At 43.3% G+C, this 22,340-nt stretch overlaps 1 protein-coding gene and 1 long non-coding RNA gene across 2 annotated transcripts in view; one reads left to right on the forward strand and one right to left on the reverse strand.

Moving 5' to 3' along the window:
• The window catches only part of SERINC5 (serine incorporator 5), a 102,261-nt gene extending 85,839 nt beyond the window's left edge, over positions 1-16,422 (reverse strand). Inside the window, 1 exon segment of the mRNA XM_030323736.1 lies at positions 16,211-16,422. Coding sequence (XP_030179596.1) covers positions 16,211-16,237 — 27 coding nt within the window. The 5' untranslated portion in view covers positions 16,238-16,422.
• Positions 1,668-20,837, forward strand: LOC115519866. Its single transcript, XR_003970636.1, has 3 exons — positions 1,668-1,717; positions 3,041-3,046; positions 20,790-20,837. It is a non-coding gene; the product is annotated as an uncharacterized LOC115519866 (long non-coding RNA).
• The last annotated feature ends 1,503 nt before the right edge of the window (positions 20,838-22,340 follow it).

Genomic DNA, 22,340 nt, shown 5'->3' on the forward strand with positions numbered 1-22,340 from the left:
CTGAGCACAATTGGGGAGGAGGAGCAGAAGACCCTTCCAGCCACTTCCAGCACCAACTTTCTGGGAGTTAGTCCAAAGGGAGGCAGGGGGGCCAACTCCTCCCTCATAAGGCTAACAGGAGCATGAAATGGTCGCTTAGCCTTAGTGAGGAACGTCTCCAATGCCCCGGGCTTCTGAGCTATATTTGTTCCAAGAGGATTGATTCTAAAGGACTTTAGAGCATGTCACCCCAAAATACAATACTTTGCTATATTGATTATTTTGAGTTAAAGGCACCCGAGAAACAGCAGGTACAAGAAGGGCACTCTGGCCTTCCTTTTTCTCCTTGAAAGCAGGGGATAATTCCCATAAGGTGTCCTCCCTTTACCAGGAAGAAGGAAGACATTCTTATGAAGGACCCATGAAGGACCAGAAGTTGAGATGGAGCAAATCCTAAACAAACATTCCTTGTGAAAATAATTCTTGGAGCACCTGGGTGGCTCAGTTGGTTAAGCATCCAGCTCTTGATTTCGGCTCAGGTCATGATCTCACAGTTTGTGGGTTCCGAGCCCCACTGCACCAGTGCAGGGCCTGCTTGGGATTCTCTCTCTTTCAAAATAAATATACAAACTTTAAAATAATTCTTTTCTTTCTAGTAGATCTGCCCACACAGTTAAGTCACTTTTCCACACCTGCCTCTCTTTGTTCAACCTAATATAAAAGCAAGCAGGTTATGCCATTTTTTTAGGTCTTTATTTCATTCGGAGGGCTCCCAAATCACATAAAACTTATATTAAATAAACGTGTATGGCTTTCTCCTGTTAATCTGTCTGTGTCAGCCAGACATACTAGGAAAGTCAAAGAAAACTTCTTCCTCCCCTGCCATGTTAGAGAACAATTTGAACACAGCAGGATGAGTAATTATGTCTGTGGGAGACACTCACTGAAGGCAGAAAACTGCGCTCAGCTGAATGGAGCTACACAGGAATACTTGAAATGCATGCCTCAGTTCAAACAGCACTTAGGAACTTCCAAAGCACATGTGGTGTTACACACATCCAATTTCAGATAACCCCCCTTCCACAACTTCACAGTAACTCATAAGCTACAACTCTTTCAACACCCACTTCCACAAATTTCCATCTTTTTGAGATCAAGCACCAAACTTTTCATAGTACTTATGTATTTTTTCTTAACCACTTAACATTTGTAAAACCGTTTGCCTTTTGTTTTGTTTTGTTTTGTTTTGTTTTTAGAAAGAGAAAGAGTACAAGGTGGGGTGAGATGAGGATAGAGGGGAGAGAGAGAGAGGAAGAGAGAATCCCAAGCAGGCTCCACACTCAGTGCAGAGCTCCACAAAGGACTTGATCCCGTAACTCTGAAATCATGACCTGAGCCAAAATCAAGAGTCAAAGAGGGTCAACCGACTAAGCCACCCAGGCGTCCCCATTTTCCCTTAAGGCCTGTGGTTTTTATTATGCAATTTTGCATAGTGTGACTTTTTAGGAATGCATGTTCACATTGTGTGACAACAGGAATGTTTCCAGAGCTCTAACCTAAAGAGGCAGGGCATAGAGAAAGAGTACATAAGACTTATTTATAATAATTGTGTGTGTGTGTGTGTGTGTGTGTGTGTGTGTGGTGGTGGTGTTTTTGTTTTTGTTTTTGTTTGTAAGAAATACAATAGGGGTGCCTGGCAGGCTCAGTTGGTGGAACATGTGACTCTTGATCTCAGGTTGTAAGTTTATGCCCCATGTTGGGGGCAAAGATTACTTTTAAAGTCTTAAAAAATGAATAAATAAAACTAAAAATAAAAAGAAATACACTGTCTAATAAAAGGAAAATACGAAATAAATGTTGATATGATAGATTAAATATGATACACCAATTACAATGTTTACTTTTAAGAATTTTCAGTTAACTGTTGGTCTTTGGCTAAGGTCATGGTCTAGTGGTTTGTGGGGTCGAGCCCCACATCGGGCTCTCTGCTGTCAGTGCAGAGCTGGCTTGTGATCCTCTGTCTGTCTGTCTCTCTCTCAAAAATATATGTAAACAGAATTCTTATGTAAAAATGCTCACAATGTCATGGGATAACAAGTTAAGATATAAAATAGTACACACCATGGCACATGGGTGGCTCCATCGGTTGAGCATCTGACATCTGATTTCAGCTCAAGAAGTGATCCCAGGGTCATGAGATCAAGCCCCACATCAAGCTCTGAGCTGGGCCTGGAGGCTGCTTGAGATTTTCTCTCTCTCCTTCCCTTTGCCCCCACTCCCCACTCATGCACAATACATACATACATACATACATACATGCATACATACATACATACATAGAGTGCATACAGTATGGTCTAATTAATTGCATTTTTTTTAAGTTTACTTACTTATTTATTTATTTATTTATTTATTTATTTATTTATTTATTTAAAGAGAGAGCACATGCTGGGGAGGGGCAGAGAGAGAGAGGGAGAGAGGGAGAGAGAATCCCAAACAGACTCCACACTGTCAGCACGGAGCCTGACACAGCTCAATCTCATGAACTGTGAGTTCATGACCTGAGCCAAGATCAAGAGATGGACACTTAACTGACAGAGCCACCCAAGCACCCCTAATTTACTGTACTTTAATACTAGAATGAAATAAAACAAAATACTAACAGGGTTTGTTCTCTCTGGGATTACAAATGATATTTACTTTCTTCTTTACACTTTTCTGTTATTTCCCAGATTTCCTCTGATAACTATGTATTATTTTTTATAAGGCAGAAATACAGTTCTAAAATATCATGAATGTTACTTAATTCATCATTTGCTATAAAGATTTGGTCAGTATCTAGTACTGACGCACCTATAATGGATTCCATTACTAATGGTGAATTTCTGACTTATATCCCTTCTTCAAGATGCTACAATACCATAATGCTTACAACATTTTAAGAAATAAAAAGGCAATAGAGGAGGACTACTTAAAAACATTCAATGAATGCTCCCCTCCTCAAAAAAAAGATAAAAAATTAAGAACCTAAGGGAAAATGAAAATGGCCAATAATACATAGTCTCAGGTTCAAACATGAATAATTACATTAAATGTAAATGATCTAAACATCCAGTTAAAAGGCAAAGATTGTCAGACTGGATCAAAAAGCAAGTCCTAACTACATGTTGCTTATAAGAGACACACTTTTGAATATAGTAAAACCTTGGATTGCGAGTAACTTGTTCTGCGAGTGTTCTGCAAGACTACCAAACATTTCTAATAAATTTTAACTTGAGAAACAAGCCATGTCTTGCAATACGATTAGTATGTGACGCCAAATATCACATGATCACAACTGAGACAATGGTTCTTGAAATGAGTTTGATATACAAGTGCTTTGGATTATAAGCATGCTTCCAGAATGAATTATGCTCACAAACCAAGGTTTTACGGTATAAGACACAAATTGGTTGATGGGGCTCCTGGCTGGCTCGATCAGTAGAGCATGCAACTCTTGATCTCTGAGTTCAAGCGCTACATTGAACATAGAGCTTACTTTTAAAAAAAAGGCTAAAATGGGGTGAAAGTTAAAAGGATGGCATAACCATCAGACAAACATTTGAAGATAAAGAATATTACCAGAGATAAAATGGATCATTTTATAAGAGGATCAATTCATTAAGGAAACAGCAATCATAAATGTGTGTACACTTAATAGAACTTCAAAATACATTGAATAAAAAATGACAGAATGGGACAGACAAAAAACACAATCATGTTTGGAAAACACCCTTCTCCCAGTAACTGAGAGAATTAGATGATTTCCACCACCACCACCAAAAAATCAGTAATGGAGAAGATTTGAGCAATACCAGCAATCAACTTGAACCCTGTACCCAATAACTGTAGAATATATGTTCTTTTTTTTTTTTTTTTTTTTTTTTTTTTTTTTTTTTTTAATGTTTATTTATTTTTGAGACAGAGAGAGAGCATGACCGGGGGAGGGTCAGAGAGAGAGGGAGACACAGAATCGGAAACAGGCTCCAGGCTCTGAGCAGGCAGCACAGAGCCCGACGCGGGGCTCGAACTCACAGACCGCGAGATCGTGACCTGGCTGAAGTCGGACGCTTAACCGACTGCGCCACCCAGGCGCCCCGAATATATGTTCTTTTTAAGGGCACATGGAACATTCACATAAAACAATAGCTTTAAAAGGAATTAATATGTACAGAATATGTTCTTTGATTACCACAAAAGTAAATTAGAGGGGTGCCTGGGTGATTCAAGTCGGTTGAGCAACTGACTTCACCTCAATTCATGATCTCACAGTTCGTGAGATCAAGCCCTGCAGCGGGCTCTGCACTCACAACAGAGCCTGCTTGGGATTCTTTCTCTCCACACCTACCCCTCTTCTAAATAACTAAATAAATAAACTTTAAAAAGATAAAAAAATCTTCTAAAAATTAAAAAAACTAAAAATTAAAAAAATTAGAAGGGGCATTTTAAAAAGACATCTAGGGGGCGCCTGGGTGGCTCAGTCAGTTAAGCACCTGACTCTTAATTTTGGCTCAGGTCATGATCTCATGGTTTGTGAGTTTGGGCCCCACATTGGGCTCTGTGCTAACAGTGTGGAGCCTGCTTCGGATTCTGTTTCCCTCTCTCTCTAACCTCCCGTGACTTGCTCTCAACATCTCTCTCAAGATAAATAACAATAAACTTAAAAAAATAAATAAATAAAATAAAAAGACATCTAAGCTTCAGATGGGGAATTAAAAGGGATGCCTTTTAATGTCTTCCAAGGGAGACTGGGTGGTTCAGTTGAGCATCCAACTCTTGAGTTCAGCTCGGGGCATGATCTCAGTTTGTGGGTTTGAGCCCTGCGTTGGGCTCCACACTGAACAGGATTTTCCTAAGAATAAAATCCAAAAAGGGGCACCTGGGTGGTTCAGTTGGTTGAGCAGCCAACTTTGGCTCAGGTCATGACCTCCTGGTTCATGGGTTCAAGCCCTGTGTCAGGTTCTGTGCCAACAGCTCAGAGCCTGGAGCCTGCTTTGGATTCTGTGTCTCCCTCTCTCTCTGCCCCTCCCCTGCTTGTGTTCTGTCTCTAAGATAAATAAAGCATTAAAAAAATTTTTTTTTAAGAATAAAATCCAAATGGATCAAAGAAATTTAAACAGAAAAATAAGGGGAAGGAAGTTAGAGGGGGAGAAAAATCAAGGGGATGGAGGCTACCTCCAGACTAAATTTTGACAGGTTACAGAACTTAAGAGTACATGAACTTCAGCATCCTGCAATCTGGAGACAGGAAGTATCCAAACCTGTTCACTACTCATACCAAGGGCCAGCCCCAACTCTACTCAGGTTGTAACCTGCTCCTCTTTCACAATGGCAATCTGTTCACATCCCTCTCTAAAATCAACCACAGGCCCATGACAGAGTCACTGACACCAAGGCAAGTAACCAAACTAGGGCTTAATACCTAACCTAATTGCAGTTTCAACCCCTCTGTAAAATGTAGTCTTCCCTCCCACCCACCCCCCTCAAGAAATATAGTCTTAGCCAGTTAGTCAGGAATTTTGCAGTCAGCACCAATGAGGTCATTTGCTGCATGGCCCTCTCTATCCCCCACCCAAAGGATATGAGGAAATCTACAAGTTAAGACCCCATGTTATTCCTCCTAAGGGAAAGTGACAGTGCCTGAAACAATTCTTTCTTTTCTTTTGCTAGTAACTTCCTTGCTCCACTCTCCTTTCCATAAAAATCTTCCATTTTATAAAACTTGAAGTTCCTTTCTATTTGCTAGATGGGATGTTGCCTGATTCATGAATTGTTAGGTTTTTTTTTTCAAATTATTTTATTTTTAAGTAATCTCTACGCCCAATGTGGGGCTCGAACCCACAACCCAGAGATCAAGAGTTGCATGCTCCACTGACTGAGCCAGCCAGGCGTTCCCAATTCATGAAGTGTTTAGTAAGGCCAATTACATCTTCATATTTACTCAGGTGATATACATTTTTTAACACCCCAAACCACATTCCACTGAAACACCACATCCCCCACTAGTTACTCGTCTCCCCTCCATTGCCAAAGGTCTTAAAAGATCATAACCTCCCCCTCCCTGGCTTCAATTCCTTAGTTCCCCAGTACTCTCCAACCCCCAGTACCATAGCTTCTGCTCTCTGGAAACCAAAGATGCCAAAAACCCCAGGAATCCTGGTCTCCCCCTTACTAACTTCTAGAGTATAGGGTGCTGTCTGACAAAACCCAAGCTTCTCCCACCCCAAACCCCCAGATTCTTTCCTCTTCAGGCAGGTTGTAACCTCCATCACTTTATTTTCTTTCTATGTTTGCTACAGGAATGTCTGCCTTTTAACGTTTGGGTTTCTTTTTGTTTTTTTTAAGATTTCTTTTTTTTAAGTAATCTCTACACCCAACATGGAGCTAGAACTCACACCCTGGAGATCAAGAGTCACTTGATGCACTGACCGAGCCAGCCAGGTGCCTCAGAATGCCTGCCTGCCTTTTAAATGGAGAAGTCTCCACTGCTGGTCTCCACTGCTGGTCTTGGAGAGGTTTTTCCAAGGTTGTAAGATTCCTTTGAGAAGCTGAGAGATACTAAGAACTCTCTTCTAGGAAAAGTATTCAGAAAAACTGTGTAACTGCAGGAAACCACTAGAACACATTCTTGAGGACCCCAGTTCCCCCACATGTCCCCATGGGTTGGTTCATTTACTCCTAGGGAAGCGTCTCCCCCAGTGGACCCCTTCACAGGCAAAAAAAGGTCCAAAACTGAGATATACAAACCTCAAATAAGTCTTTGAAGATGTTCTGCCCCAGGAGAGATCTTATACTAAGAAAAGCCAGCATCAATTCACTAGTTGTTCCCAAGCATGAAAGTAGGCTTAGTAGCCTTGGACTAATATTATGCTAGGTACCCAATGAATATTTATCAACTGACATATTGCTTTAAGAGTTGCAAGCTTTTTTTTTTTTTAACAGTAAAGAAGTTGACAGTGTCCTTAGGAATGTTAAAAAGAAAACCACAGGCCCAAAATGGTGTCACTTAGGTTAACCTAAATGCAGTTTCAATCCTTGAAAATGTAACTGTTAACCAGTCAACAAGGAATTTCCTGGTCAGCACTAGAAGTTTACTGATAGAACCCTCCCCCTTCTGCTCCCCTTAGGAAGGCAACCTTGCCTAAAACAATGGATTCTATACCAATAATTTCCTTTTTCCCTCTCCCTCCAACCTTTGAAAAAGGCTTCCTTTTCTGTAGACTTCTGGAGCTCCCCTCTACTTACTAGATGGAATGCTGCCCAATTCGTGAATCGATTAGTAAAGCCAATTAGGTCTTTAAAATTTAGTCGGTTGAATCTTTTGTTATTTAACAGGAATAATGCTACCAAAGCCGAAGAAGAAAATTCGTGCTGATGAAGAATCCTATTACAGAGAGCATTTTCATTACTATGGTTACAAAATACTGCCATTGTTTCTGAGAACACCACTGGAGGAGTTCAATGAGCATGGAGTGAACCCCAAAAGACTGAATTCTTTCTTAGTTTTGGTGAACTACACACACCAAGGATCCCAGCGTTAGGAGACACAGTCCTCTGTGAAATCACGGAGATACAAGGCAAGAACAAAAAACTGGAAAATAAATCCTATGAAGACCTTGTGGGCTTTATTTCAAAGTGTAGCTGACCAGTTTATAAAAATGATAAACAAACCGAAGTCTGATTTTCCAGCTCTCCTAGTTATCTTTGCATAAATAAGATTTAAGGGGTTGTGTGTACATGTTTTTCTCACTTTTGTTTCAACTGGACAGTGTTCATGAGGGGGAAAAAATGTTGTTTAATCACTGTCTACTGCAACCTTACTCCAAACCCGCAAGTGGTTTCAAAATCTATTCTGTGATAAAAACCTCCTCTAACTTTTTCCATAACAGCTGCTTTCCTTAAACAATCAGCTCAACTTTAATCTTACAAGGCAAACTACAGCAGAAAAGCCAAAGTAAAATCCTGTTTCCTTTAAAATTCAAACAGATGTTTTATGTAACCAAACCAACCCACTATTTGAATTTCCTTACACACACACTACACTGATTCCCACATTATGTTCTAAAATCTTGCAAAGGCTCACTTTAGACTACTTGGAAAACCTGATCATTTAAGACAATCACAGTGGTTTAGATTAGTAACTGGATTAATATTGCTCTGAAGATCCAATCTCAACCCAAATTCAACTGACAACCTCAACATGTAAGGAAATTTCACTAGACACACAGAACACAGGATCTTTAGAGTGTTAAAAAGAAAGACCCCCAAGTCAGTAAACCAAGACCTCGTATCTAATCTAAGTGCAGTTTCAACCCTCCAAATATGTAATCTTAACCACTTGGCATGAGAATTTCCTGGTCAGCACTAGGAAATTTACTGATACATCCATTCCCCTCCCCTTAAGAGGGCGACCTTGCCTAACACAATGGATTCTTTGCTAATAGTTTCCTTTTTTCCACCCCTCTCTTCTTTAAAAAAAACCTTCCTTTCTTGTATTTCTGTGATGCTCCCCTCTACTTGCTAGATGGGATAAGCTTGATTCGTGAAATAATTAATAAAGCCAATTAGATCTTTAGAATTTACTCAACTGAATTTTTTAAATGATTTTTCTTATTTATTTTTTGAGAGAGGGAGGAGGGACAAGGGTGGAGGGGACAGAGGATCCGAATCAGGATCCACACAATCAGCACAGAGCCCGATGTGGGGGTCCAACCAACTCTCGGAACCGTTGAGATCATGACCCAAGCCTAAGTTGGACGCTTAACCAAATGAGCCGCCCAGGTTCCCCAATTTTTTTTAATTTAACGACAGTTATAATTACAGGTACTGAAAACAACTCAAAAGATAAAATGTAATTGTATCCAATGGCTAGCTCTGCAGACATCCCATCTTATATAAGGACTTCCTTTTTAATGTCAAACTATCTATCATGGATGAACCGGCCACAATGTACTCTGAATTGTAAGCAGACGATGCCATCCTTCTTGTTCTACCCTTGCAGTTCACATTAAAACACCCGGGACATGGAAAGGTAAGATTCCAAGGATCACAGCTGACTCACTCCCAGGTCTTGAATAGCTGTGGCAAATCTACAGGTGACATTTATACAGAAAACCAGACAGAAGCAAACAATGGAGAAGAGATTATCTCATTACAGTCAGAGGCTGCCTTCCACTCCCTACAGGTCGGCCCTCTTCAGGCCTCCCAGCCAAGGCATCCCACTCAGACTCCCAGCCAAGCATCCCACACAGCCGAAAGCTATTTGTCAGCTTGCCCAGGTCAGCTATAAAGCAGCCCAAGAAAACAAATCTGAGTGATCAACCCTCAAGCTAACTCTCCAACCAACATGGCCACCTTCACTCTCTACTGCTTAAAGTAAGTGACAGACTGGTGTTCATAACAACCTGAACTTAGCTAACTACACATCTCTGAACGTTCTTTCTGTATCAGCTCACCAGTGAGCTATATTAGTCAAGAGTTCAACATCAGCCAGTCCCCATGTCCCACCCTTTGTCAGTGTGGGAGAGCAACTATGTGGGCACTTTACTGCATTCTGCCTGTGTTTTTCAAAAATGAACAGAAAAATAAAAGTGCTGATACTAGTGATATGACAAGACTCAAACTTAATGTAACTGAAACAGAGAAGGGCACCTTGGTACAGCAGGAAAACAATGACTCAAACACCATCTAGGTAGATAGTATCTATATAAATCTATACATATAAAGAAGATCAAATTTAAAGAAATTGTTAAAAATGACTGAAATAAATCTTCAATGATGATACTGAAAGAGGGTAATTCAGATTTCCTTCATTATTTTTGGTATTTTAGGAATAGAAAAACACACAAACCTATTAACACGTATGCTTATGAATTAACTTCCACTCATCCAACTTTACTTAACACCTCTGGAGAATTCATCATGTTTGAAGGCAAAAGACTACCTACACCTGACTGTTAGCCCAGAAAACATGAATGGCTGCAAAGCAGTACTCAGTGCCTGTTAAAAACTTCCCCGACCAGAGGGCATCTCGCTAGCTCAGTCTGCAGAGCATGCGGTTTTTGATATCAGGGTTGTGAGTTTGAGCCCACGTTGGGAGTAGAGATTACTCTAAAAAAATAAACAAGGGATGCCTGGGTGGCTCAGTTGGGTAAGCATCTGACTTGATTTCAGCTCAGTTCATGATCTCACAGTTCATGAGCCCTGTGTAGGGCTCTGCACCAACAACAAGGAGCCTGCTTTGGGATTCTCTCTATCCGCCCCTTCCCAGCTCAGGCATGCTCTCTCTCAAAATAAATAAGTATTTTTCAAAAATAAATAAATAAACAAACAGAAACAAAACTTCCTCAATCACCCAATATTTCACAAAAAGAGTAGGACCAAATACAGCACAGCACCTACAGTATAACCTTAATTTTGCTAAGTAAAATCACATATACTAAATAAGGGTAACTGGACTATAAAATATCAGAATATGGTTCTCTGGGTGGTAAGTGTGATATTTTCCCTTTGAGTCTCACAAATACCCCCAATTCATTCAAAAGCACATCAGTCATGAACAGAATGTGTGCCTGGATGTCTTCCAAAGGGTGGAAGCATCATGTGATGTAATGAGGACCTAATATTTCCAATCACTATTAACAAAGAGCTATAGGGAGAGTTTTCCATCCAAAAGCACTCAACAGGGGGATCACCTAGTTCATGATAGGTACTCCGTCTAGAGGGAGAGAGGAAACTCACACATGCAGTAACCAGGAAACAAGTCCTGTGCATCAGATGACCAAGTACTAGGTGGTGTGGACAAATCTAAGTGCACATTCAGAGAGAACTCTCAAAGCTCAGGGAAGATCATTACTAAGGAAATGCTTCTTGAGCTTATTTACTTTTTGTGGAAGTCTTCATGGACTCTGTGTGTGTGTGTGTGTGTGTGTGTGTGTGTGTTTTCAGCTACAATCTGGAGGTGATCAGATGCCCTGATGAGGAAGACCTGTTCCAGTTCCCACTTCCTCAGAGGCCACAGTCTAAGAGTCTCCTGTGTGGGCTCTGGTTACCTCTAACTCTGAGGAACCCAGGTTTTGTTAACCACTGTTAATAGTGAGAAATGGTGGAAATTACAAGAAATCTCAACACAAAGCCACTCTTCACAAACCCTTGCATGAAGGAACTTGACCAAACTCTAACATGGCCTCTGGCAGCCTAAGGCTGCATCCCTGGGATGACCCAGCTGTCTTTTGCCTTTCAGTTCTAGTCTGGAAAAGCTCTGAGCTGTAGGGAATACTTATACATCTCAAAGGGACAGGAAGAATGCACAACTGTAAGCCCTCTTTGGTAAATGTTCTAAGAAAAGGAGGTTGGGGCCTGTTTCAGGTGCTGGCTGGAACAGCAAAATCTGGTCTGGAAGAAGCTAGACCTTATCTAACCACGACTGGCAGCTAGCAATATCTATCAAAACAGCCCAATAGCTGTGTATTCAACTGCCTTTGGTCCTTTATAGGCAACCATAATAAGCAACAGTTACTCATTATTTATACAGAGCAAGAATAATGAGGAATGGCAGTCTTGCAGTTAAGAACCCCAACTTGAGTCAGGTGGGCCAGTGTTCAAGGCCTGGCTCCACTACCAGGTAACATCAGTCAAGTTAATTATTTATTTCTCTGTACTTCAGCTCCCTCCCCTGCAAAAGAAGGCCAATTAGAACATTAATTGCACCTGAAGGTTGCTGTGAAAAATGTATGACATAATGTAGGTAAAAACAGGTAGCACATTGTAGACATGAAATTAAAACTTCAGCTATTGCTTTTACTATCATTAATGTTTATACTTGCCTGGCATCAACCCTGCCAAGCTTTATTCTCAAATTGCCTTGAAAGCATTGTCTGAACTTTTTTTTCTTTTTTTTAATTTTTTAAAAATTAAAAAAAATTTGCTGGGGCGCCTGGGTGGCGCAGTCGGTTAAGCGTCCGACTTCAGCCAGGTCACGATCTCGCGGTCCGTGAGTTCAAGCCCCGCGTCGGGCTCTGGGCTGATGGCTCAGAGCCTGGAGCCTGTTTCCGATTCTGTGTCTCCCTCTCTCTCTGCCCCTCCCCCGTTCATGCTCTGTCTCTCTCTGTCCCAAAAATAAATAAACGTTGAAAAAAAATTAAAAAAAATTTGTTAATGTTTTATTTTTATCTTTGAGAGCGTCGCGCGTGTGGGGGAAGTGGAGACATAGGATGTGAAGCAGGCTCTGCACTGACAGCAGAGAGCCCGATGTGGGGCTCAGACTCACGAACCGTGAGATCATGACCTGAGCCAAAGTCGGATGCTTAACTGACTGAGGCGTCCACACACCCCTGGATTTTTCACTTACACATCTCATTTCACCTGACGGTGTATAGTGTCATTTTCTGTAGCAAGTTTCCCCCACACTTCCACCCCTAACTAGCCCTTAAGTTCCAGGAGAGCAAGGAATTTCTTTGTTCATCATCCAGTCCTCAGGGACCTACCACCACAGTGCTGAGTGACCGAAAGTGTTGAGTGACCACTCTCTCTTGTAATCTCTCCTTACATTAGCATCCATTAGCAACAGCATGAGCAAAATCTAAGTGTATAGCAGAGTTAGGGCAAAAATAAGATGAACTAGAGATGAGGTGCAGGTGGGTACGGGCCAGTAACAAACTAAGAGTTTTGGGATTCCTTACTGTGTGCTAAATCATGTACTTTGAGACTTTATGTCTAGATCACATATAATCCTCATAACCCCAGGAAGTATTATCACACTCATTCTACAGTTGAGGAAAACTGAGGTTAATAGAGGGTAGGTAACACGTGCACATTCACACCAGCCCTTGTCCAGATTTCCCAATTCAAACCCAGACGTGAGTCCATAGCCCAGGCTCTTTTCTGAGTTACACATCATCCCGTCCTCAGTTAAAGCCCACAAAATTTCTATCTCCAGCCTCACACTTCTCCCAACTTAAACATCCAACTGGTGACTTACCCTTTCCATTTAATTTATAATAGGTTTCTCAGGGCGCCTGGGTGGCTCAGTCATATAAGCGTCCAACCTCGGCTGGCGTCATGATCTCATGGTTCACGAGATTGAGCCCCACATCAGGCTCTGTGCTGATAATGCAAACACTGCTTCGGATTCTGGCTTTCTGTCTGTCTCTCTCTGCCCTTCCCCTGCACATGTGTACATGCTTGCCCTCTCTGTCTCTCAAAATAAATAAATAAATATAAATAAATAATAAATAAACAAACAAATATCTATAATAGGCATCTCACATGTAACAAAGCCAAAAGAAAACTATGGCTCTTCCTTCCCTATTGTCCTCCTCCTCCCTTTAAGCCTCCTATCTCACCTCATAAATGGCACCATCATCAATCCAGTTGCTGGAGCCAAATACAGAATCGTTCTTATTCCCACACCCTACTTCTAATCCACACAAAAGTGCAGCTCTACCTCTAAAATTTGCCCAGAAGCCAGCAACATCCCACTGTAAGCACAACAGCCTACATTAAGGTACCGCACTCTCTCCTCCTCGGGCTATAGCAACAGCAGATCGCCAAGACTTAAGCTCCATCAGGAGGCATTTTTGTTCACTGCTGCAGCCTGCTTGCACACAGAACAGGCAGTTAAAAAATACTCACTGAAGGAACAGCTCTGACTGCTCTCCCTACCTCCACTCCAGTCCCTAATATGGCTGAGTCTTCACAGCTCCCGAAGTGATCAAAGTGTAAATCAAACCACAGTTCCCACTGAAACAAGAACAAAGCCCAAACTCCAAAGGCAGCTGACAGTCCCTGGCCGCATCGGGACCTGCCTGCCTCTCTACCTCACCGGCCTCACCGATGATACTCCAGCCCCCCTGGACTCCCTTCGGTCCCACCCAAAGGCACTCTGCCACCAGGTCTTGTTCCAGTACTAGCACTTACTGTTTCATTGTTTACATGGTTTGCGGAATACCCCCACCCACAAATAAATGGACCCCTGAGGGCAGAGATGATTTTGTCTGGCTCATTGCCCTATCTCTAGCTCTTGGAACAAAACAGATGTTATGATATCGTGAGATAGCCAGAAATATGATTATTTCTTCCTCCCTGGTATGGGAGGCCAAGGAGACCTGTGACTGGCTTCTGAAATTCAGGGCTAGGGGCAGTCTTACCCAACTAAGCCCTTAACTTGTGGGACACTAAATCCAGGTGGTGTCATAATTGAATTGAATTGTTGTATGTCCAATTGGTGTCCAGGGAGTTGGGAAATTGGTTGGTATGAGGGGGGAAAAACCCCACACATTTGGTATCAGAAATGCTGTGAGTAAAAAGTTTGTAGGTGCTCAGATTAAACAAATGCTTGGTAGAATAAAAGATAAACTAAATAACACAGTTAATTAATTAATTTAAATAAATAGGTAGACTTAATTACGATATGCCGAGTCCTTTTAATGTACACCTAACAGCCTCATTCGTAGGAAATCATAGTGTCATCACCCCCTCACTGTGTTGAGACCCACCACAGTGTTGCCTCAAGCAGTCCAGAGAAAGCAGAAGTTAACTTTCCTGTGATGAATGGCCAGGATTTGGTTCTTTCCAAAGTCCTGAGAGGGGGATTTTAGAAACGAGTCCTTCAATCCTGCCAAAATATCAACCATACCAATAATTCTTTTACAAGACCCACTTCAGTACTGGTAATCATTTTCAAAGCCCTAAATTAGCTGTTTGGAGTCACAGAAGGCCTCAAGGGCCTTTCAAGGGAATAGGGGAGGACAGATGCTCCTAAATATCTATAATTACTAAATAATGGAAAGTGTGGCATCAAATTGGAAAGCAACTGGAAACAATGAAAGATGTGCAAAGTTTTGAGATTGGGAACATTCAGAAAATAGCTTTTCCAGTCCACATTGGTCTCAGAAGCCCTGGTAAGGGGGTAAGCATCCTCTCTCTCCTTGCCGGACTCAAGGCAAGGCATTACACCTCGAGTTAAAAATAGTTTCCTCATCTCCAAGAAGAACAACGCGAATGCATGTCAGGTACAGTATTAGACCTCTCAGCGTCACACGGCCACTCGAAAGCGGGCGTATTATCTGCCAGAATAATCGGCCAGTAACGAAAACTCACAATTTAATCCCTGCATCACTTACCGGCAGGCTTTGACTGCCGTGAGGTTGACTGGATTCGGAAGCAAGAATATCCCCGTACCTGAATGCCCCCCGGAGTTACATTCATTTGAAAACAAACAAACAAAAACACCCCATTAAAATTATGTGCACAAATGCTGTACAGAATAGGGAGGATAGGCAAGAGGGAGTTCAGTTCGACATCCGGAAGGCTTTGCTTACTTCGTCTTTTCTTACTCGGCAGGAAGGCGTGAAATTAGCATTAAAGAGTTAAAACCTACTAATTCTGCCCAGATGCGCTACTAACCAGTAGGAGTCGCCTATCCAAAGTAGACAAATATATTTTAAGATATTATATGAGGGTAACTGGCAAGTTCAGTTGAAAGAAGGGACGGGAAGGCTCGAGCTCTGCCCAGGCAGCAGCAGGTAGCGTGCAGCGAGGGCTGCGTCGGGAAACTCAGGAAGCAGGGCTGGGTTAGTCTTCCCTGCGCGCGGCCCTGAGAACCATACTTTGGAAACAAGGTTTCGAGACGTTCTGGAAGGCACAGAGCCAATGCTCTAGGCTTGCAAGATGCCAAGGGCAAACTGCCTGCGCCATATGACCCGAGTTTTGTTCACCGCATGAGAAAGGAGACTTTGCCCAAACGTACGTCTTTTTCTGGACTCATCAGGTAAGCCGAACCTGGTGGGCTACGGGGCTCAACCCCACACACCCTTGCCTTGAGGGGTCGGCGACACTCTCCAAGAGCAGTCGGGATCCTTCGCCCGAGCCCTGCCTGCCCCGCCCTAAGCGAAGTCCCTAAGACCGGACGGGAAGACCTCAGGGTCTCCTCTTGGGCTTCCCCGAGTGCCTTCCAGCTCGCGCGCGGCACAGGGCTTCCCCGACGGCTGAGCGCCGCGCTCGGGCCCGAGGCACTCACTCACTTAGACTGCGCAGTGTCAGCCCCGGGCGACCCGCCACCCGCCTCACTTTCAGCCGAAGATCTGGATCTGGGACTTGCACCCAGAGAAGCCGTAGGTGCCTGGGCTCCCCACCCCGTAGCCCGATCCACCTCTCCCCACCCCCCACCCCGCCGCACGCTCCCCCAGCTCACCTGGCCCGCACAGCACTGCGCTGACATCCTGGCGGCTGACGACCACGGGCTTGCTCGCCCGCTCCCCGCGTCCCTCCGGCCCTCCTGGCTCCCTCCAGCCGCGATCACCCCTTTCTGGACCAGCTCACGCCTCCACGCCGATCTGCCCCAGCCAAGCGCCAGGCACCGCCGCCAGGGTGAAAACAACCGCCGCCAAACCCCGCCCCGCCGCTGCAGACCCCGCCCGCCCCCTCGAACCACGACAACCCTTGCTCCGCCCCGTGCCCGCCCCCTCCCAGGCGGTCCGCCGCGGAGCAGGCTCGCCCGGGGCTCGCACTTCCGCTGGCGTCAGGCGGCGGGGCGGCTGCCATCACTTCCCGGTGCGGTGAGAGCTCCGAAGTCCGCCCACCGTCGGGCGGGCCCGGCGCTCCCGTGCTCCCGCGCCGGCCTGACTGCGCTCGGTCCTGAGGAGAGCGCAGCGCCCCTTTGACCCCCAGCTCCAGTCAAGGAGCTGGTTGCTAGCTCCAGTAAAGCTTAAATCCTTAACTGAACGATTGCTGAGTGACCTGCACCGAACCGAACCGAACCGACGCAGTAGGGACCATCGAGTGCGGGTTGACTGTCTGCCCCGCGCCAACGAAGACACGCCTGGATTCCTGTTTCTGAAATCCCTTACCTCCCTCCTTTGTCAAGAAAACTGAACTACTTTAGGGAAAAGCCCCTCTGCCCAAGTTTCCTTGAATCTATGGGCACCTGGCTGTTCTGCCAGGCACTCTGGGGGATTCAGTGAGAGCCCTTTCCTCCCTTCCCTGGATATTGATCTATTTTCCAGCCTCCATCCCCGCCCAGGGACTTGGTTTGCGTCCCTGCCTCCTTTCACCCGACCTACTTTAAAAACGGGTCCCAAATAATCGCTTTTTACATGCAGAAGACAGAGCACTCCTAGTTTTTCTCCGTACCGAAATCTGCTCTCCTCGCAGCCACTTCAAGAAGAGGAGTTTGTTAGTATGAACTTTGCCCCGTGCCCTTTTACTTTAAAATAAACATTACTGTACCCATTTTACAAATGAGGCAACTAAAGCCCAGACACGTTAAACAACTTGCCCAAAGTTTCACAGCAAAGCTGAAGAAGCAAAATTGGGACTGGAATCCACTTGTCTGACCCCCTAGCACTTGATGCAAAGCCTGCCCTTAAATGGACTCGCTTTCAAGACAGAGCCTTTGGCCAAGTATTGTCTTCTCTCGAAGAATAGAAGCTGGAGAATAGAAAGTCGAATGGGAACTGAGTTTTTAATGAGCTGCACAGGATCTCCTAGAATCTCAAATACCTGAGTTTAGAGGAAGAAAAATAATGGAGCAGGCCCTACTCAGAGCCATGGAAAGTAACAAGTGGCTCTAACTAAAATTTGGAAATAATAATAAAGCAGAGAAAAAAATTAAAACAGCATAAATAGAAGCAGACTAGTGCAGCAACCTGCTCCATGGTGGCCTGTAACTCATCCCAAACAGAGGTCACTTTGGCCCCATTTCTCACCTGGGGAGATTAGTTGGACATCTAGAGTTTTTGTCCATCTGGGAAGAGCCAAACAGCTTCTGGGAAAGGGGAGGTGTGACATCTATGTACGTTTGAGCTGTCTGGGATCCAAGCCTCCTATCCAGTTAGGGTAGCTGAGGCTCAAGAAGGCAGAGGATCCTCACCAGGGACCGCTGGGATAGATAGAGGTGGAGCTGGTAGCAGGATGAGGCCTCCTGACCCTGAATCCTGTGCCCTTTTGCCAAATCAACTCCAATGTGGGAGGGTTCTGTAACTGTTATCATTGCCAGCCTGCTGGGGAGTTAATGAAAGAATAACTCAGGGATTTGTCAATCCTGCCACAAGGTACAGAAAAGCATAGTGGAAGCCCAACCTTCCAGAGTCAGGAAGTTGCAAATTTTAACTCTACCCAGAACTGGCTGGACCACCTGTGAGTCTCAGTTTTATCATCTGCAAAACAAGGCTAATAATGCCCCCTCCAAGGGGCACCTGGGTGGCTCAATTTGTTGAGTGTCTGTCTCTTGATTTTTGCTCAGGTATCCCAGGGTCATGGGATGGAGCCCTGAACCCCGTGGCAGGTTCTGAGTTGAGCATGGAGCCTGCTTAAGATTCTCTCTCTCCTCTCTCTCTGCCTTTCCCCAACTCACGCTCACCCTCGAGATCACTCTGCTCTCTCACTCTCTCGCTCTCATGAAGGAAGGAAGGGAGGGAGGGAGGAAGGAAGGAAGGAAGGAAGGAAGGAAGGAAGGAAGGAAGGAAGGAAGGAATGACATACACTCTCCAAGGATTAGATAAACTCACCCCTATAGACCATGCCAAACAGGGCCTGGCCTTCTTAAGCAGACTGAATAGCAGCCCTGACTGATATTAATAAAGAAGTTTAAAGGATATTGAGAAATAATCTGTGCAAGCTGATTCCCCCATCCCTGCTGGAAGATTTCAAAGGCATGTGGCCTTGTGTAAAGGTTTACCACCTTCCTTGCTCTGAGGGCTGTACTGTTACTATTTAAGGGCTGGTTGGTAGCATCCTTTGCATCTGTGGTTAGTTAACAAGAAGAGAAGTAATGTCAGCAGACATAACATAAAACAGTGGCACCTTAATTTTATTTTAAGTACTCTGAAGACTTTTTTCAAGGAAGACAGTTGTACATGGTGTTCTTCACATGTAGATACTTTTACAGTCCATCTTTTTTGATTTGGGTTTTTCAGGAATACGCAGTAATAGACCTCCTTTAATAAGACTAGCTCTTGGCACACCATGTGAAATATTTCCCCCACAAAAATTTTCTTAAATTAACTGAATTAGCTCCTTTTATGCAATATAATTATATATGTATATATGAAATATTATAAATAACCAGCTTATAATTTGCTTTTTTCTCCTCCCTAATTTGAAGTGCTTTTTTTGGTTTTTCCTTTTTAGGAAGTAGAAGTCAATGTTGAGTTTGAAACACCACTTACTAAGGGTGCTTGGGTGGCTCAGTCAGTTAAGTGTCTTGACTTTGGCTCTGGTCATGATATCAAAGTTCTGAGGCTCTGTGCTGACAGCTCAGAGCCTGGAGCCTGCTTCGGATTCTGTGTCTCTCTCTCTCCCTGCCCCTCCCCTGCTCTCTCTCTCTCTCTGTTTCGCAAAAATAAATAGACATTAAAAAAAAAAAAAAAAAACCTCACTGAACTAAAAACAACAGTGGTATATACTCATATTATGAAAGAAAAGCTAGTCATAAACACCCACGAACCTTCATTATAATTTAGTGTCCCGTTCAATAATGGCTTAAAAGCAAATAAAATTAATTACTCTAACTCCCTAAAATTTTCTCACCTTTAAAAAAAAAACAACTTAGTGATGCATTTGGTTAGCTTTTATTTTATTTTTTTAAGTTTATTTATTTATTGTGAGAGAGACAGAGAGAGAGAAAGAACATGAGCAGGGGAGGGGCAAAGAGAGATGAAGAAAGAATCCCAAGCAGACCCCCAAGCTGTCAGCAAGGAGCCCAATGTAGGGTTCAAACCCAGGAACTGTGAGTTCATGACCTGAGCCAAAACCAAGAGTGGGACACTCTGAGCCACCCAGGAACCCTTCTGTTAGTTTTTAAATAAAAAAGAAGAAATTTCTCTAATCTTCATTATAAACTCTCTAGGGACCTCAATCTACTAGCGGAAATTGTATTAATTTCAATTACAATAAACAACAAAGTCTTCATTTAGAAACAAAGAGCTATAGATTTGGGACCCCAAGCAAAAAATAATCAGAGCTCTGTATTGCCCTTACCCCACTCTTTCTGGTAATTGCATTCTCCTTTATTTCTGCTAAATTCACATATGCACAATGGTTTTTTTTTTTAATGTCAAAAACAGGACAAAACATAAAATAAAAAATAGCATCTCCCTTCTCCACACCCTACTTTTCAATCCCCTCTCCAGAGCCAAACACTTTCAATTATTTTAGCAGTTTTCCCTTATTACCTCCATATTTTCAAATAATATTCTTATGCTGTTATTTCCCGATCTGTTGACTGTATTTATTGTACATTATCTTTTGTTTCATGTAGTCTGAAATCTTAACCCACTGAACATTCCATCTGACATCTTGCCGACCTAATCATATCACAGTGTTCATAAAATTAAAGTCAACGTTTATGTAATAATAAATGGTAAAGATATTCTTTGCATAACCACAAAATTGTATAATGATAACATTTTTTCTCGTCAATTTTTTTTTCAATCCCATCCACCTTACCTGGAGAGACAGTATATTCTCATGGTTGAGAGTAGAGACACTAGAATCTCCTGGGTGGCTCAGTCGGTTAAGCGTCCAACTTCAGCTCAGGTCATGATCTCACAGTTTGTGGATTCAAGCCCCGAGTCGGGCTCTGTGCTGACAGCCAGGAGCCTGCTTCGGATTCTGTGTCTCCTCTCTCTGTTCCTCCCCTGCTCACGCTCTCTCTCTCTCTCAAAAATAAATAAGATTAAAAAAAATTTTTTTTTTTTTAAAGAGTAGAGACTCTGGAGGGGCACCCGGCTGCATCAGTTATAGAACATGTGACTTGTTCTTGGGGTTGTAAGTTCAAGCCCCACGTTGGGTGTAGAAATTACTTAAAAATAAAATCTAAACAAAAGAATATTAAAATCTATACACATTAAACCACTTACAACAGCACCTTGCATGGATTAAGTATTCAGTGTCATGTTTTACTTGCATGAATTTGTATGTACCTAATCTTGATTTTTCTCCATTTGTCCATCTGAACTATCATAATTCTTCTTCCCAGATATCAACCATATCAGATAACCTATTGATTCCATTTTCCACAAGAGTTTTCTCTTTCTCCCACAGCTTTCCAGAGGACCCCAATCTGGATCCGTCCAGGCTGCTGCTGCACCACTCGCCTTCTGGCCCCCCCCCCCCCCCTTGCCACTCTCTTCTGTTGGATATCTGGCTTTCTGGAGTGTTCTTTCTTAGTTAACTCTCATTTTGGTGAGCACAGCAGCTTTGGGACACCAAACTCCTGCTTTTAACCGTATACGGACCTTCCTTGAGTTTCCCAACTTAAAATAAAAATCACTCACCTTCCTTTTTAACACTAATTCGGGGCACCTGGGTGGCTCAGTCGGTTGGGCGTCCGACTTCGGCTCAGGTGATGATCCCGGTGCATGAGTTCGAGCCCCGCGTCAGGCTCTGTGCTGACAGCTCAGAGCCTGGAGCCTGCTTCAGATTCTGTGTCTCCCTCTCTCTCTGACCCTCCCCCGTTCATGCTCTGTCTCTCTCTGTCTCAAAAGTAAAAATAAACATAAAAAAAAAATTAACACTAATTCTTATGTGTTAAATCACATCCTACCTTAGTGTCCGTTACCTCCTGTCTCCTCATTTGCTCTTTTCCAAGCGTTTTTTTTTTTTTTTAAGTTTATTTATTTATTTTGAGAGCGAAAGAGCACACACTCATGCAAGTGGGAGGGGGGGAGAGAGAATCCCAAGCAGGCTCCTCACTGTCTGCATAAAGTCTGAAGTGAGGCTCAATCTCTGAAATCAACAGTTGGACACTTAACCGGCTAAGTCACCCAGATGCCCCTCTTCCAAGCATTTTCAGTCCTTCCTTTCTATTGAATCATTCTCAAGCTATACACATGGTCAAATTTCTCCCAAATTAAACAACAAATGAAAACCTTTTTTTTCAATGTTTTGTTTTGTTTTCATTTTTGTTTTTGTTTTTCCTTGAGAGAGCAAGAGCTAGGCAGGGGCAGAGGGAGAAGGGGACAGAGGATCTGAAACGGGCACTGCACGGACAGCAGACAGCCCAATGGGGGGGCTGAAATTCCCAAACCATGAGATCATGACCTGAGCCACCCAGGTGCCCCAAATGAAAACCTTTTTTGATGCAGCTACTACCCTTTCCTCTTTTTGCCTTAAGACTTCTATGAAACAAAGATTGGTGCTTCATCTTTCTGAACCCTCTCGGGCCTGGCTTCCGGCCCTCCAGGCCACCCACGCTGCTCCTTCTGAGGTCCCTGGTGCCCACTGTTCCTGCTCTTCAGCCTCCTGCTTGTTTTGGGCAGGAAAAATAATACCTGCTTAAGATATTTTCCTTTTTATCTCTTTACCCTGTTAAACAAAAACAA

The sequence above is a fragment of the Lynx canadensis genome, chromosome A1, assembly GCF_007474595.2.
Source record: "Lynx canadensis isolate LIC74 chromosome A1, mLynCan4.pri.v2, whole genome shotgun sequence".
Classification (NCBI taxonomy): Eukaryota; Metazoa; Chordata; class Mammalia; order Carnivora; family Felidae; genus Lynx; species Lynx canadensis.